At 37.9% G+C, this 19,231-nt stretch overlaps 1 protein-coding gene across 3 annotated transcripts in view; it reads right to left on the bottom strand.

Moving 5' to 3' along the window:
* LOC149926422 (ATP-binding cassette sub-family C member 1-like) overlaps nucleotides 1-17,479 on the bottom strand; it is a 104,961-nt gene extending 87,482 nt beyond the window's left edge. Inside the window, exon 1 of one of the 3 annotated variants that reach the window (XM_090159167.1) lies at nucleotides 17,319-17,479. In XM_090159167.1, coding sequence (XP_090015293.1) covers nucleotides 17,319-17,354 — 36 coding nt within the window. In that variant the 5' untranslated portion in view covers nucleotides 17,355-17,479. Of the gene's footprint in view, nucleotides 1-7,827; nucleotides 7,915-17,318 lie in introns of those variants that run through there. The other 2 variants (XM_090159169.1, XM_090159168.1) reach the window with 2 other exon arrangements.
* Nucleotides 17,480-19,231: the final 1,752 nt, after the last annotated feature.

The following is a 19,231-nucleotide window of genomic DNA, read 5'->3' as shown; positions in this document are numbered from 1 at the left end:
ACCACGAGCGAAGGCAAGAATGTTAAATATGAACTTAATTAGGTAAATGGTTCAAAAACTGAATTTTTTGGTGAGCTTGCCCCACCAAAACAAAGAAACTTAACAGTTTTAACGAGGGTTCGGACATTTTATTTGTTACAGGGAATTTGCTGATTTTCAAACATTCGAAATTTAATAGAGAATTTTAGGCTGCTATCTAACGGCCTGGTGCAGAGACGTTTTGCGATTCCTGTTAATTTTAACAGGATCGCAATTTTGCGATTCAGATTTAGCGAGCTGTTTATTTTGCGATCCTCGCAATCGAAATCACGGTGCAGAGACGTTTTAGCGATTCCTGTCAGGGCCGTAGCTAGAGAAAATGGCGCGAGGGGCGAGCTGCAATTTTGGCGCCCCCTAACATAATAATATGGACCAAATTTGGCGCCCCTATACCCTATCGCGCGCACGGCGCCTGGGGCGGCCGCCCCGGCCGCCCAGCCCTAGCTACGGTCCTGATTCCTGTTAATCGGCAACGCTGTTATTTTTACGAATTTTTTTACCCAAGTCACGGACCAATAGGAGAGCTCGATTTTTGACGCAAAACGCTATTACGTGGTTATGGTTGGCTTGCATTTTGACGATGAAATGATGGCTCTTCTAATTAATAATTTTCTTAATCTAATTATATTATTAGGTTTTATAATTTTTATAGTTAAATCCGTTATTTTAATAAAATATATTTATATAATATAGCCACCACCCTCCTACGCATTATAACCCGGCCACCTGAATTAAGGGCTTCAAAAGCCGCATGATGACTTAGGCCTAAGGTGGTGCCTTGGGTATTAGCCTAGCTGACTGATTATTTAACCAAATCAGTTTCTGAAGAATGAGAGGTTATCCAAAATTTTTTTAAAGCTATAAAATAGTGCATGAAAATTGGCTCCTTCTGATTATATAATTTTCTTACTCTTATTATTTATTAGATTGGTTGCATTTACTACACAGTTTAATGGTTTTGTCATTTTAAAACTATATTTTTATTATGTGGTTACAGGTTGGTACACCAATAAAATAACGAATGAAAATAAGATTCAATACTATTATAAGCGAACATTTTCCGAAAATGATTCTCTGTTAGAAAATGAGCCGTATCATTTGGTTTTTAGGAAAATATTTATTTCAAAACTTAGCTGATAGCAATTAAAATAAATCTAGTTATAACATACATCAATAAATAAAAAACAGCAATTTCACAAGTGTACAAACATTGGTAATTTTCTAAAGCCATTTCTAGCGAAATATCCTATATTGATCACACGTAAAACAATTGTCCTGCTTTTTGATATAAGTTTGTAACCGGCTTCTACCCTGATTTACAAATATTTAAACGGATAACGAAGCCAACGGTTACAGTTATAGTTAAACCCGTAAAATCTATTGTTAGGCCTACCGCAAGCAATGACAATGGATTGAAATGGAATAGTTATTTTATTCGTGGCGAAAATAAATAATGATTAAACACAAAAGAAAACTCACAATATAGTCCAGCCCTTCTACAATTAGTTGGCCGAACACTTTTGACATTTTGACCTACGAGGTTGAACGTCGTGGCCTTATCATAAAAATATTAGAAGAAAAACAACAACCATGTCTCCCGGCACATGTGGTTTTATAGTTTTTAAACCCAACAAAAAAAGAGAATCATGACGTCACCAATTAATAAAAAATTACGACAGAGTTTCTGCAACGGAGCGGGCGACATCTACTTGTTGTCGTCCGAACCGTTGCATCCTCCCCCTCTTAAAAAAAAGAAAAGAACAATAATAAACAAAATATCTCTCGATGTATAGTACAACACGTCCAAAAACAATTGGCTGGAGTTACTTCCAAAGTTTGTTGTTTTTGGGTATTCGAGGCCAATTTTTGACTCGATGGCCTTTTTGCCGGCACTTGTAACAAGTCATGTTACTTTCGTTAATGGTGGTTGGAGTTGCTGGGGTTGATTTGTTCAGTTGCGCGCAATTGCACGCGCCACATTGGTGGTTGCTGGAAGCAGCGATCGTGGAGGTAGCTCTTTGAGTAGGCGGTAAGGTGGAATGAGCGGTGCGCATGTTGGGTGGTGGAGTCGATTTAGGCTGGGCATCCGTCGATGGGATGGAGGCTTTGTTCGGAATGGAAAGTTTAATTTGGTCGATTACCGTCTTCCGGATTTTCAGTGGTGGCGAATCGAGCGGAATTTGTAATTGCGGGTCGTTTAAGATATCGTCGAGACTAGGAAGGTCGAGACTAATCGCGGGTGATGGGGATCGTGGCGGAGTATGGGTGCCAATGTCCAAGAATTCCTCTATCGCGTCATCGTTTACTGATTGTAGTGCGTCCGGATCGAGTCGGAGTACCCCTCCATGGGAAGATAACCAGGTAGCTTGTAATGTGGGGTGATGGAGTTTAGATGAGAGTGTCGGATAATGACGAAGGCCCCCGTTAGTATCCAAACAATACGGGCAAGGGCAGTATTGAAGGTGGGCTTCCTTCAGAGTCCAAGGACCGACCACGAGGAGTCGCCTTCTGTCTTTGATAATAAAGACATTTGGAACTTTTGCCGTCTTGTAAAGGATCTCGAGCTCGATATTGGCAACTTTCCCTAACATTAACCATCTGGGAAAATGCCGCGCTCGTTTCTCGAAGAGTTCCCAGTCTGCTTCAATTAATGGGATGAAGCTTTTGAACCCAATTTCGTTGGCTAGTGTACTAGTCAGTACGTCGAAAGGAAAACTGAGGTTTAAGTGACACGTCGTCTGCTCCGGGCGGACAATATACGAGGACTTCATGAGTCGCCGATAATTCCTAAAAAGAACAACAAGAGTATATTTAATGAAGTTTACTCCCAGCCTTACGTATCCTCTCCCATGGAGGTTTCGATACGGCCTCTCGGGTAAAGGAAAAGTCAGACTTTTCGAGGTTGGTGATTTTATTAGTTTGTAAATATCGGTCGACGTCTGCTAGTGATCGCAAGCGGCAATTCGGGTGTAAAGGCGGATAATAATAGATATCCAATGCGGGTCCTTTTTTAGACACCGTTTTTCGGTAACACAGTTCCCGAATCCAACCCAGAGTCAAGGGCTTCAGCCACCTCTCATCACCCTGCGGAGGATTAACAGGGTCTCCGGGCAGAGATGAAGACGACTCGGAGTCGGATTCACTGTCCGAAGAAACTGAAGATCTTGCCGCAACGTCGCCGATATTCGATTCCTCTGGAAGCGTTAGGACTTCGGGTGCTGAAGGCGGTTCCCAGGTGAAATCCTGTGTAGTGGTCGGTTCTTCAACCTCCAATGTGTCCTCTTGTCTTCTAGGTTCAAGAGTGGATTGAGCGGAACCAGAAGGTTGTGGATCGTCAACGGCGGCGTCTGCCTCATCAGGAATTATTACATTGAAATTTGTCCAATATAATTTCAGTTGACTGTTGTGTTTTAAGCCTCGGCTGATGTTGGTCAAGGCGTCTTCCAACTCGTACACGAGTGGGGTGACTTGTCGGATGACACGATATGGCCCTTCCCATTTCGGACTTAATTTCGCGGCATGATATGTCGCACCCTGGGAAAGGTCGTGTGTCTCCAGCCACACTAGTGTACCCACTGGAAGCTCCATGTCCGCACGTCGTTGGTCGTAGTACTTCTTTTGGTGTTCCTGGGCTCTTCTCATGTACATCTTGGTTCTTTCGAGGTCATCATGAAGTTGCGTAAAAGAAAGTTCGTGCCGAATGAATTCCGGGGGATCGTCATCGTTGTCCAGGGAATTCCAGGGCAAGCGCGGTTCACGGCCCATATTCAGATAGAATGGAGAACGGCCAGTCGTGTCCTGCGGCGCAGAATTGATGGCGAATTGCAGGAATTCCAAGGACTGATCCCATCGTCGGTGTTCGTTTCCGACATACATGGAAATCATTTCGCCGATTACGCGATTCAACCGCTCTACTATATTGCTCTGGGGATGATACCCGCTAGTAGTTTTCTTTTTGACCTCCAAAAGTTTACAAGTACCGTCCCATAGAGTGGATACAAACTGTCGGCCTTGGTCGCTAAAGATACGTCGTGGGCAACCCCAACGCAATATAAGCTTTTTGAACGCATCGCCGCATATTTCCGCTGTGATACGTTTCACCGGAACCAACTCCACGAATTTCGTAAAATAGTCCACGAAAACAATGAGGAACCTGTTACGTCGGACATTCATCGGTAAGGGCCCTAAAATATCGACCCGTTGTTTCAGTGGCCATCATTAAACCTGGAGTTTTTCGATTCCTACTTTTATATTGTTGACAAACAAGACAGCCACGTACATAATGTTGCACGTCCTGCCTCATTTTGGGCCAGAAATACCGAAAGCGTACCTTGGCTAAAGTCTTATCGCGTCCTCTATGTGCGGACGTTGGATGGTCATGTAATAACCGGAGAGTTCCTTTCCGAAAACGTAGCGGTAGATAAATTTTTCGGGGTAACGTTCCCCACGGCTTACGGTATAGCACGCCATTTATGACTTCGAAAAGTCTTCCCAATTTCTCATTTCCCTCTGCTAACTTATCCATAATTTCCTTAGTTTCCGCGTCCTCAATTTGAGCGGTTTTGACGTCTGATAAGTCAAATACATTGAACATAGCGTGAGGAGGGGGAGGTAATATTATATTATCCCCCCCGATTGTCGGGATTGACATTTCGCAGCTCCATGGCTGCCAGACCGATCGGTGCGCGAGAAAGCGCATCCGCTACTACGTTTTCTACTCCTTTTTTATAAACAATTTTAAATTGAAATGACTGCAAAAACATAGCCCATCTTACTAGGCGTGCATTCGGGTCCTTCACGTTGTATAACCACTGTAGTGACTTATGATCCGTCACCACAGTAAACGGTAAACTCTCCAAAAACCATCGAAATTTTTTAACGCCCCAATGAATGGCCAAACATTCCTTTTCCATCGTGGTATAACGCGATTCGGCAGCGCTTAAAAGCCTGCTCGCGTATGCCAACGGGACCTCAACGCCGTCTTGAATCTGACTTAGCATCGCGGCCACTCCCAGGTCAGAAGCGTCCGTAGTTAATATGCACGGACTTCCTGACCTATAAGTCGAGAGTGGGCCAGCGCGATATATCGCGTCTTTTAATGATTCAAACGAGCGTTGCTGTTCGGGTCCCCATTGGAAAGGAATATTCTTACGTTTTAGCCTATTCAGTGGTTCGTCTAAAATCGAGTAATTCGGAATAAAACGTGAATGCCAGCCCGTAAGACCGAGAAAACGCTGGACTTGTTTTACGTTACGAGGCGCGGGAAATGTTTCGATGGCTTCGAATCTAGATTTGTCTATGTGAATTCCCGTCTCGTTAACTATATGTCCCAGTATTTTAGCTTCGGTTCTTGCAAAAAGTTAAACCGGCATTTCTTAATTGTGCTAATACATATTCTAAATTAATTAGATGTTGATCCCAATCATCGGACACTACGAGAATGTCATCCAGATAGACACATATGTCAAACTGAGCGCCATCACGGAATAGTTCGTCCACCAACCGCTGGAATGACGATGGCGCGTTTGTGAGCCCAAACGCCATTACGTTGAATTGGTATTTACCGAACTCCGTGATAAAAGTCGTTTTAGGTGCGCTATCTGGATGCATTTCGATTTGCCAATAAACTGATCGTAAATCTAATGCCGTTATGAATTTAGCTTTTTTCATACGACAAAGCATTTCTTCGATTCGCGGAAGGGGATACGGGTCTTTTCTCGTTATCTTATTCAATTTACGGTAATCGACACAAAATCGAATTTTACCGTTTTTCTGATATACCAATACAACGGGAGACGCCCAGGGACTAGTCGAGGGTTGTACGACGTGGTCTTTCAACATGTGTTGAATTTGTCTTTCAATTTCACGTCTTTTTTCTTCACTAACCCTGTATGGTCGACTAGAGACTGGAGGTGCGTCCTCTGTGTGTATTTCATGATAAACTAGACTCGTTTTTCCTTCTTTTGGAATTACGCTGATCGTTGCGCGGCTTTTGGTTATGCGGACGATACGAATTCTGAGAATGTGGGCTATGATGACTCGTTTTCGAATCATACTTATTGGGAAAGTGTCGAGGGTTTACCCCTTTTAAGGCGGACTCTATTAAGTTACATTTTACTTGTAAGGAAGCTAAACTATGAATAGAGGTTGTTACAATTTGAAGTCTCATTTCAGGGCGTATATTTCGTTTTAAGATCGCCATTAAGGCTACATCCGATTGTGGATGTGACAATTGTTGATTTACTTTAATAATTCTTCCGAAAAAATTATCAATTGTCTCATTAGGCCCTTGAACTGATTGTAGCATATCAATAATGCTATTCTCTTCTTGTTCAGAAGGGAAAAAATAATCCCGAAATATGCCTTGAAATTGCGCCCACGTTGTTCCCTCCAAAGTACCATTAATTTGGCGATACCACGCCAAGGCCCGATCTTTTAATACTAAAGGTAACATTCCCATTATCGCGTGGTCTGACAATCCTTTATACATTTTAAAATCGTTTAAGGCCATTAAAAATTCAGGTGCATTCTCGTGACGCTTACCGCTAAATGTTAGGTCTTTCGGCGGCTCAGGCGGGCCTCGGCTCGCCTGTAACGCTGCCCCTAACATTAGAGCAAAGTCATTTAAATCCATTTCAATCCTTGCTTAAGTTGCAGCCTGAATAGAATTTAAATCGGGCCCCAGTTCGGGCGCCAAAATGTAACCGGCTTCTACCCTGATTTACAAATATTTAAACGGATAACGAAGTTATAGTTAGACCCCTAAAATCTATTGTTAGGCCTACCGCAAGCAATGACAATGGATTGAAATGGAATAGTTATTTTATTCGTGGCGAAAATAAATAATGATTAAACACAAAAGAAAACTCACAATATAGTCCAGCCCTTCTACAATTAGTTGGTCGAACACTTTTGACATTTTGACCTACGAGGTTGAACGTCGTGGCCTTATCATAAAAATATTAGAAGAAAAACAACAACCATGTCTCCCGGCAAATGTGGTTTTATAGTTTTTAAACCCAACAAAAAAAGATAATCATGACGTCACCAATTAATAAAAAATTACGACAGAGAGTTTTTGCAACGGAGCGGGCGACATCTACTTGTTGTCGTCCGAACCGTTGCAAGTTGTTTTTTAATCATCTGGCATTTACATAGCCTAGTCCAGGTATAAATTGTAACAAATGATATAAGCGTGTAGAATTAACTGACAAACACTTTTAAGGCAAGCACGTAGATATAGAAAGTCTAAGGGGGGGACGGGTTATAAGACAACCAGATGAAATCGCGAGCGTAGCGAGCGCGAAATTTTTCGTTAGCAATAACGCATATTTAAAGTACTGGCTAGACTCGGGACGAGTGACAATGACATTTCCGAACGTGTATCAAACGAAGTTTTTTTAATACATTTAATGTTGCGCTCCTTTCGTAAGAAAGGAATCTACTCCTAAGGGGGGGGGGGGTTTGAACCCCCTAAACCCCCCCCCCCCTTATATACGTGCTTGTTTTAAGGTAATACCGAGGGGTCAGACATTTACCAAAATTCCATACTTTAGTCTAAAATTTCATAATCTTTTAACTCTCTCTATGGTAAATTAACATTGAAATCCCAAAATCGCTTCAAAATTTAATGATAAAATCACCAAAATCTCTACAAAATTATTGTACAAAATAATGGCAAGTGTCTGACCCCTCGGGTAATACATCAAATTGGCTCGGTAAGCTCTTGATGCATGCCAAATAAACTTGACTATTCCAATACATCTTTTATCGCAACTCCTAGTCTACCTGAGGAAAGGTTTGTTCTTGTTAGATGAATTGTTATAAACGCTGGTTGATAGCTAAAGATCTTTGATACACGGAACCAATTCACCATGTCATTACTGACTCATTAGTTAAAACCCAGTGCATACACTACCAGCAAATAAGGATCTATAAATAAACCAAGGATTAGAATACACCCAAAGTAGTAATGTATAAAATTCCCTATTATAATTTATTCTTACCTGTAAAATTGCTAAGAGTGGCTGGCTTATTTTTGTTTCGTAAATCATGATTGTGTTTAGGCCTTGGCTCTGACAATAATTTGACAAAAACATTTTTCGGAAAGCGATAATGAGCTAGAAACTCAAATTTTAATAATTTAAAAGATTCTGACCTACCGTGTTTTATTATTTATCTGATTAAAGTAGGTAAAAAGCGTTTACTTCTCAATTTATTTCCCGAGCTCTTTACGTACCACAATCCGCCATTGTTTTAGCGAGCTTTGGGCATGGATCATGGGCCAATAAAAGATTTCATCTAGGACAAGACAGCCGTACGCTTGTGCGTATAAAAGCTCTCATCTTTCCAGAGAAACAAGCTTCCTATACAAGAGTGGGGTGAAATGGGGGATGAACCGGAATTTAGAACAAGTTGACTATAGTGCCATCTACCGGTAGTTGATTTATTTTCTAAAATGGCGCTTTGAAAAAAAAGTTCGTTGGAGGTTTTTAATTTTCAATATTTTAAATTGTAGTTAAAAATGGTTACCTGTAAGCACTGTGCATTTCCAAATTGTAATAGCGATAGTCGCTATTTTCATAAGCCCCATATGAATGGTATTACGTTTATAGCGTTCCCCAAGTTAAAATCTAAGCCTTTGTTATGTCAACAATGGGCGGATTGGTTGGCGAAATTTCGGCCCGGTTTTAATGTAAATAGTGTTACGTATCACACTTATATTTGCTCAAAACATTTGGACGATGAATTTTTTCCAAGTCAAGAATGGTTAAAGTCTAAAAATACAGTCATGGTTCCAGGTATGTATTTGTCTTCAGACTCTTATTAATACTTTTTTACTAACATAATGTTTCCCTAAAGGCCCCGTTTTCTCTATTGTGAAACCTCCAATTTCACTACTCAAGAACTCGTGCACTGCAGTGGCAACAGAATTGATTCCGCTTGCAATAAAAACTACTACGATCGCAACAACATCCACCCCGATTTCAGCAACATCCACCCCGATTTCCACAACATCCACCCCGATTTCCACAACATCCACCCTGATTTCCACAACATCCACCCCGATTTCCACAACATCCACCCCGATTTCCACAACATCCACCCCGATTTCCACAACATCCACCCCGATTTCCACAACATCCACCCCGATTTCAACAACAGCCACCCCGATTTCAACAACATCCACCCCGATCTCAACAATGTCTTCACCTGTTTCTACAGAATCTACTTCTATAACATCACATATTCTAATGACACCCAAATCTTTTCACGCGACTCCACGATTAAAATCGGGCAATTCTTGGGCAGTGAAAAGAATGTTTTCCACAACTACAGTATCTACTCCTATGTCGAAAGAACTTACTCCGATGACATTACTAAATATTCCATCAATAACTCCAAATTATTTAACTGCGAAACCAGGATCGATATCAACAAATTCCTGTGGTGAAGAAATTGACCAAATCAATATGGAATCTTCTTCTCCGACCAATGTAGAAAAGGAAAATGCTATTGACATATCAGCTAATCCAATAAAATCTACTAGCGTTATGAGTATCAATTTGTCTCACAAGAAAATTGTGGATATATTTTCCTCTTACATTTTGCCTGGAGAGTGGTCCATTGCTGAAGTCAAGGATGGATTGAGAATTTCAAAAATCAATTATGAGACTGGAGGTGAAACTATTTCAATACATATTAATCCAGAATTAGATTTATCACTAAAAATACTGAATGAAGCAGTGGAAAATCACACTTTAATCCCACATTTCACAGTCAAATTATCACATCAGGAAGATTTCACTAAATTTATGGATAAAGTTTCTTCTCTTCATGTTTGCGAAGGTATTCATGAAGATGTTTACAAAAATATTTTCCAAGAAAAAGTAATTCGAAATGGAAAATTTTGCTGGATTACTAATGGCATCCGACATAACTCATGCTGCTTACTTTCTCAAATGAAAAGATGTGGAAATTGTATAAAATTAAGAAGTTACTTCCGTGGTGAGATTTTTAGGAGAAAGAAGGTGAAGCAAAGAAACTCTTCTTTTAAAAGCCTAAGTCAAGCGGAACTTATCCACGAACTTAAAAAGAGCAAATGTAAGGCAGTAACGTTGAAGAGAAAGCTGGATAGGAGGGAGAAAAAAATTAGTAAATTGATTATGAAGGTTGGAGAAGCTGTAAGTTCTAAAGGTGAAGAATGGCTAGAGAATGTACTCGAGAAAGGGTTAAATGAAGAAAAATTGGATTTCCCTAAACTTTTCTTAGGTACTCAGTTAAAAATGAGTAGGCTTAATAGTAAAAAGAAAAGGAGGTGGCATCCACTAGTCGTATAGTGGTGCCTTTTTATGTATCACAAATCACCGGGGCTTTATAAATCCTTAGAATCATCAGGTATCCTTCATTTACCTAACTATAAGACTTTACTCCGCCACACAAGTGAGGAAGGTAGAAAACCCAGCTTCCAACCAAGCATGTTTATCAAGCTTGCTGAACAAGCCAAGATAAATTCCTTAGAAGAACATCAAAAGTATTTCACTCTGCTTCTTGATGAGATGAAAATCAAAGAAGACCTGATTTACAGCAAAAAAACAGGCGATTTAATTGGTTATACCAATATTACTGACCCTTTTGACAAGATGACAACAATTGAAAAAGACTTGTTTGAAAAAGTGCAACCAGTCGCAACCCACGCGCTGGTATTCATGGTTAGAGGCGCTACAACAAACTTAAAATTTGCTTTAGCTCACTTTCCCACCAATGCCATGTCAGCTGACGATCTACATTTTTTGGTTTGGAGATGTATTTCACTTTTGGAATTGAAAGATTTCAGAATTATAGCTGTTATTGGCGATTGAGCCTCAACAAACCGGAAAGTTTTTACCAAAAGCCACGGTGATCAAGAAAGCTGCTATCACTGCGTAAATGTCCATGCACTAGACGAACCACGATACCTATACTTTATCTTTGATCCACCACACTTAATTAAAACTACTCGAAACTGCCTCCTAAATAGTAGAGAAGGTTGTAGATTTAGGTTAATGTTCAAAAATGGTCAAGAATTAGTGTGGACAACAATCAGCAAATTACATCAACTTGAACGGAGTAGGTCAACATTGAAAAAAGCATATAAATTGACAGACGATCATGTGTATCCACAGTCCCAAGCGCTGATGAAAGTGAAATTGGCAGCCCAGGTTCTCAGTGCTTCAGTAGCTAACGCGGTCGAAGAGGAATTTGGAGAGTCTGTGTCCGAAACCACATTATTTTTAAGGACATTCAACAAGTGGTTTGATTGTATGAATGTTAGCAATCTGAAGGAAGGGTACCACACCAGAAACACATGGCTGAATCCATATCAATCCCCAAATGATAGAAGATTAAAGGTATATCTAAAACGCTAAAGTTACATTAAATTAGAAGTAATTATTTAATTTATTTATAGTGGCTGAAAGAAGAGTTTATGTCTTATCTCAGTGACTGGCAAGAGGACGTGAGGCAAAGAGAAAATCCCCAAGGTGAACCTTACACAAATGAGCAACGAAAGAAAATGGTACTCAGTCAGGAAACTCTATCAGGACTAAAGCAAACGAGTGAGATATTTAAACTTTCAACGTAAGAATAACATCCTAGATAATAGTTCAATATATTTCCTTTTTTCAGCCAATTTCTATGGTGGAAATTATTCCATTTTTACTCGCCAAAGGGGCAAAATTTGTCTTGTCAGCTAATTTCAATCAGGACCCACTGGAAAATGAATTTAGCAGACACAGACAAGCTATAGGTTCTGGACAACATCCTACATATCAACAGGTATGCACCAATGGACCAAAACTAGTAGCGATCAAACGTGGCAATATAAAAATTAAAGCAATGGGAAGAAATTGTCGCTGAAAGTTTATTAGTAAATAAATAGTCAAATTCATTTATGAACATTTTTAATAGGAACTTCTACACACTTTGCATCATCTTTATCACAGGTCATAGCTTTTACGATATTGGAACCTTCTGGTGACTTAAGAAGTGATCTCAGAAGTGTTCCCACTACGTAAAATAGCGCTCCTTCATTTCCATTTTTTTCATTTGGCAGAACTTGCTCTTGTGAGATCTCATTATATCTGTAACTTGCTTCAAAAATATGGAGCAGCAAGAAATTGACTGCTCTCGTCTGATGAAACTTTGATATTTCAGGTTCCTATTTGCAATCCAGAATTAGGAAAAATATTTTAGTATCAAAATATTGGTCCCTAAATAATTAGCTCAACTTACAGTAACATTTGTCATTGTAGTCAAAATACAATCCATGAACCTCTCATCTGATTTGATTCTTTCAGTTTCACCAACATACTTATCTTCATGCGTCTTCGTGAAAACATCTTGAAGGAGTTTTTTAAAGTAGCAATAGTTTTAACATTATTTAATTGTAATGCCCAATTCATGACTTTTGAGTTAGGTTCTGAAAGTTCCATTTCATTAAAAGCAGTTTGTATGACTCCAACAGCGAAATTCATCACAATTTCAAACATTCTGTCATAATTTTCTAACGTTACTATTCTGTCTCTCCTCGCTCTTTTTCCTTTTTTGGCTTTTTCTTGGTGGTGTATTTTCACTAAAAAGGGATATTAAATGTAAAAACATTGCCTACACACTAAAAATATAGCGTTATAAATACCATTTTAATTTAACTCCACTGCCATCATAAATGTCCAAAACCTTTTCAGAATCTGAATCTAAAACCAAATGGATTGTTTATAAAGTTATAAACCTTAAATGAAAAGTTATTTTGTCCTTACCTGATAAAATTACAAGGGGAGGAGGTTCAACTCCCAAAGTGTTATAGGTGTTCAGTCTAAACATTCTGAAAAAGATGTATTTGTTTTAGCATAAATACCAACATTTGCTTGTATGTAAGAGATAAAAAATACATACAAAGGCTTTTACTAGCTATTCTATTGTAACTAATAGAATAGCTAGTAAAAGTTTCATTTAATAGCTCTTGTTGAAAATATGTTAAACTTTCAAATCTTAATACTTACATAAATTTTAATTCCTCCAATGCCGCTTCGGAACTCCACGTGTTGTTTTCCCAAAATACGATTTTTTCGGAATTCCTTCTTCCCCCCCCCCCCTCCTTTGAAAAGAGTCACGTGATTTGTTCTTAAAAGGGCTGTACTTCCGTTTTATAAAAATGTGACCGGTAGATCGCGCCACTAGTTGTCGTTTTTTTTGTTAGACATATTTTGGTAATATGTCTTGTCCTAGATGAAATCTTTTATTGGCCCATGCATGGATGAAGGAACATGGCCTGTAATACCACGGCCAACTTTGATTTATCGCGCTACAGCGGCCATCTCATTCGTTGACGTTTCTGTGTTAACCTATGAGCAAAAGATGTGTATGACGTCAGCGCCCCTAGCGGATTATTATTTTTAGTATAGTTTTTACATTGAAGACAATATAACCACCGAGCGTGGCGCTGAACTCCTACACATTATAGTACAGTTTATAGGGGGAAAATCCTTGCTCGCGGAATTTCGACGAATGTGTTGGCCGTAGTAGCGCGAACAGCGCGTGATCAAAGTTGGCCGTGGTAATACATACCACGGCCGTCTCGAGATCTGCTTCGCGCTCATAGAAGCAGATCTCGAGACGGCCGTGTATATACAGCCATAAGGATTGACATCTTAATAGGAAATTTGGAAGACTTTTTACACTAGCGCCACTTACCCGCCAGCGCACCGTACTACAAAAATATATACGAATATTATTTTTACTTCCGGCGGGAGCAGCGGGATAGACTTTTAAAAATGGAGGGATTTAGTAAATCGGCGAAGTGGAATAAACAACATTGCGCGGTCCACAACTGTAGAAATTCGAGGGTTTATAACACTGATCTTTAATTTTTTCGTTTTCCTAAGGATTCTTTAAGGGAAATATTACTGTTTACGGTTTTAAATCATTTATTATGCACTTTATAGAAATATATCAGCTAAGCCTTTGTCACTATAATTATTTAGATATAACAAATTGAAAAGTGTGGTAGGATGGATTTATCTCGACGAGAGTCTGAGCTGTTTAAAGCTGGGGTCGTTTGTCCGAGTCACTTTGAACCACATTCTTTTTTCGGTATCAATAAGAGGTTAGCTTTGAATCTGTTTCAATATAATTTTCCTAGATTGATGAAAATATTTTTAAAGGAACAAACCAGGGTTGTTTGATTAAAATCAAGTTGATTTAAATCAGCGATTTAAATCGCGATTTTAATCAAATGATTTTTTAAAAAAAATCGTTGATTTAAATCTGTTCCTATAAAAGATTGTTTAAAAGGTATTAACTTTCCATAAATGAGAGATTTACTATTGAATTATTATATTTTAGACCTGTTTTGTCATTATATTACACTATAACCTATCACTACCACGATCCCTTCCCCACCTCATTTTTGGTGTTTTGAAAATAATGGACTCTCGGAGGCTGAGAAATAAGGAATTGTTTTAAACTGGACCTGTGGCCAGTAGAGCCTAGGTAGTTTAATTAAAAAACTGGCCACTGGCCACTTACCATTTTTAACCTTCAAAATCAGGCTTTCATAATTTATGGTCAAATTATCTACTCTTGACAATATGTGCTAGGGTATAGGCTTAATAGGTTAGTTATTATGGGTATTTCAAAATTTTGGAGTGTTAAATAAAGAACTATAAATCTTGAAGGGAAAAACTTTGAATTAATTAAGTTTTCACCAGGGCCACTAACACCCCAGGCATTTAATTTTTAAACTGGCGATTGGCCTGTGATAGTGCCTTATTTCTCACACTGTTTAGTTTTACTTCAAGGTTACTCCTGTGATACAAATATACTTATTTCTTGGAATAAATATTTTTTGACATGATAAAACTGTCTAAAACTATTGAATATTATTTATACAAAATAATAATTATATCAATAAGCTTATATATTGCTTTTAATAAGTGACAAAAACCTAAAAATAAATAAAAAATAAAAAAACGATTAAAATCAAAAAAATCTGATTAAAAAAATCAAAAAAATCAACAACCCTGGAACAAACTGTTGCAAAATGCTGAACCTTCAATTTTTAATCTTGAGCCTGAAATTGACCTGTTTGAGGATGTTGATCAGTTGATTACCTTCCACTTTCTCACAAAAATGTTTTAACTAATGTTGCTCGGTACATTGGGAAAAAAATGATTGAGATGCATCCAAATTGTGAAAACTGTAAAATATCAATGGTGAAAGAAACCACTAAAATGGAAAGTGACAACGAGATGCTTCTCATTTTAAGGGCTTATGTTAATGATTCTGAGAAAGAATGTGGAAATCTAAAAATGCCAACTACAGAATTGGCAGATGCAATCATGAAATTTGATAGATATTTTGAGCAGCTCTTTAATAGAACCATGCACAAAACTGGACTATAAACTAAAAGAAATCCCAATGCCAAATTTAATGTGCGAAGAGACCAAAACAAAAGCCCGACATTTTTTTATAAAATGCTTCATTCATCGTTCACTCGTTTCATATAATGAAGAGCACGCTGCAACAAAAGCTGCTATGAGAAAAAATTACTGCAAGTCTGACAGTAATGAGAGAAGGAATAGAAAACTGGCTAAAGTTTTACATTTGTAAGCAGTGGTATTAGTTTCTATTTAAAAACCACACAGTATTTTGTATTTTCAAATGTTTAAATTTATCATTCTTGTATTACATATTTTTAAGAATATAAATATTTGTATTAATTAAATTTTGCTTTCTAACATATAATTTAATAACAATCAGCTAGGCTAATACCCAAGGCACCAAGCAACTTTTAAAGCCATTAATTCAGGTACTAATTAAAGTTTCCAGTAATTATAATCATATAACAAAGCATTTCTTAAACTATGATATAATGCAGCTCTAGGTAAATTTAAGGATATTTGGATTCTGAAATTGGAACACCAAGGTTTAGTTGTATTAGTTGAATAAAACTAGTAAAAAACCATTTAACAACGAAATTAGTAATAATTACATTAAAAGATGTTTAGGGAAACTATGAAATGTAATTCTAAGTAATTATTAATCGAATTTTTACGATTACGAAGGAATTATTTCTTTTGAGCGATTCGTAAATCCCTCCATTTTAAAAACTCCGTCAGACGCCAGATCCGCCAAGAAAAAAAATAATATGCGTATTTATTTTTGTAGTACGGTGCGCTGGCGGGTAGGTGGCGCTAGTGTAACCAGTCTTCCAAATTTCCAATTAAGATGCCAATCCTTATGGCTGTATGTATTACAGGCCATGTTCCTTCATCCATGCTTTGGGGCGGCTAGCGATTGCCGTAGACCACTCACAAAATAAACCGAACGTATTCCTGTTTATTTTGCAATCGCGATGTCTCTGCACACCGATTTGGCGCGAAGCTCGCGATTTTCCGAAACCACGCCCCCTTTCTGTTAATTTGTCGATGAATCGCAATTTGGCGATTCTTAAAAACGGCTCTGCACCGGGCCCTAACTTTTGAATCTGTTTTTTTTTTCGCTACAAGCGTTTGCGCTTTCTAGAATAATTCAGAATATTTACTTTATTTACTGATTAATTAACTTAATAATTAATTTTAGATGCCTAATATGAAAATATATTAAAGGCACCCCTCTTGGCCAAAAAAGGGTTCAAACATCCTTTTTACTTCCCCCTCGAAACCCCACCATTGATAGCGACGGGTCAGCTCGCTCTCGCGATCTCTCCATGTGGAAGGATTAAGTCCGGCATTGTTAGCGCTGTAAAAATTGACAGCAGTTAAAATGCCCTTGAGAACCGCGAAGTCCGAATGATGAGGTGACCGTCGCTATCAATAGGGCGATAGCGAAGGGAAAAGCAAAAAGATGTTTGAACCCTTTTTCGACACTGGGGGATGAAATTATCTGAAACTAGGCCTTTAATCCTTATTTATGGTGGTGGTTATCAATAAGATATTTTGAAATAATTTAGGAAATTATTAATTTGAGGTAATCTACGTAGATGTTAAAGGGACACATATTTTAAGATAATCGAGGTGACTCAAAATAAATCAATATTTTTAGAAAATCGAAGCTGGTGCCGATAAGAAATCAATATTTGCCGCAATTTTTACCTGTAATTATTTTTTTCTTAACGAAAGGACTCTTAGTATTAAATTATGAAGAGCCCTTATAGAAAATAATTACATAATAGGCTATATGCGTGTCGTCATCTCCAATTTCGTCATTACAGATTTGTTAATATTTCTTTTTAAACTTACCCAAAATTTAGTTTCACAAAAGCCTTCTAAATCCATTTCTATTCAATCAAAATGAATAGCGATCACAGGCACGCTACAGCTCACAGATACGAAATGTTTGTATCCAGACACGAAACTAAATCCCATTTTCAAGATATGTAATCGTATCAAAATTCCTTGACATCTGTGTTTATCTGTTCAAGTAGAGGGTTTTCATACGTCTGCATCACAGCCATATTTTTTTATTTTTGATATAAGCAGAGCAGTTTTGAGCCTATATAAATATTTTACAGACGTTTTAAAAATCACTTTTCGACTTAAAAAATAACCACTTAAAAGGTTGTAAGCTTGGATATTACCTGTTAACTGAGGCATAATATTAATTTGAATGAAAATAAATCAAAGTTCTGTAAGCTGCATGGATACACTATCGACGCGGAGTGTAGGCTCAGGGATAGTCACGAGAGAAATAATTTATATGTCGGGAGATTTAATCGGAAAGCCAATAAATTAAAATTTACTATTTCAAATATATGAATGAAAGTTTCAATATGATTATTTAAAATTTGATTTAATTCCATTTTATGTAAATAATTCATCATTAGAACAGTATATCAAGAGTATATGAATAAAAATTTTATAAATAAATCTGTATAAAAGAGGCTGGTTGTACACCGTGAAGGAATATGACGGAATCATGTAAAAACGAAGTGAAATAAATTACATCCCACCAAAGGGCAGATCACTTTAGCGTTTGAGTGACGTAAGAGACATTAAAGATTTCAGAGAGATTATATTAATCTTTGCTATAGTAGCCTCCGCTGATTCCACCATTCGTTGGTATTTGCCAATCAAATTTTATTCCAGTGCCATATAACATTGATTTAACCAACTGCGGCGTTTGGAGTCACTGATTTCATTTATTTGAGAGGTCTAATCAAAATTCAATCAAACTTAACACGCGTATTTCATTTAGAACGTACCGCAATGTCACTAAGGGGAAAGGGGGCTGCGAACGGCACAAGGACACACACACTCGCATCATCATACATTTATTTTTATGGTCTAGTTAATATGGTGTAGGGGTAACGTGACCATTTTTATTTTCACTCAAAACGGGACATTGCTAAAACACTACTCAAAACAATACAGGTTACCCCTTCCTAACCTAAACAGACCACAATACGCAAAAATCAGGACCGAATTGTAATGAAAAATAATATAAGTAGATAGTGCCGTTGCCCGCCTCGCCGCCCGCGCGCTCCGTCAAGCAAGCGCCACTCATTACTTTACTCGTGATAGTTCGATGCTATCGAAGACTCTTCACTGAAAACAATTCAATCAAAATGATATAAGTTCAATAACAATTATAAAGATTTAAAAATTGCATAATTTCTAATAATTTCAATAACGAGTTAATCCATTTAATTATTTCTAATAATTCCGATCACTATTAAATCCATTTAATCATTCATAATAATTTCAATCGTGAATAAATCCATTCCTAATAAATCATTTTCATTTTTAAGTAAAAAAATCTTTAAAAAAACTTTTTTTATTTTTGCGTAGATGTGTCCAAATAATAAGCAAACATCAAAATGGCCAGAAAGATTTTGCCACTTACTGTAATTTCATCATTCCCATTGTGGGTTTGTTTTTGTACTGACCGAAAATTTCGTTCCACAAAATCCTTGAGTAATAATCCCAGCTGAATCTCCCCGCAAAATGTAAAGCTGCCCTAACTGCGAAGAGCCTGGAAAAGCGCTGTGTGTTTATCTAAAAAAGTAGCGGTGTGTCATTCGCTGTCGAAACGGATATTGGTTTTACTCGTACTTTATTTAGTGATCAAAACAGACTTCTCACACCGCTAGGATAAATCGAGGGGCTAACCTCGGTCAGATAGACTATACACCGATTTCGCGTACTCAACACCG

This window comes from Leiobunum rupestre, chromosome 9, assembly GCF_980474605.1.
Source record: "Leiobunum rupestre chromosome 9, qqLeiRupe1.1.hap1, whole genome shotgun sequence".
Taxonomy (NCBI): domain Eukaryota; kingdom Metazoa; phylum Arthropoda; class Arachnida; order Opiliones; family Sclerosomatidae; genus Leiobunum; species Leiobunum rupestre.
Note: the sequence above shows the minus strand (reverse complement) of the source record. Positions and strands in the feature narration are given on the sequence as shown.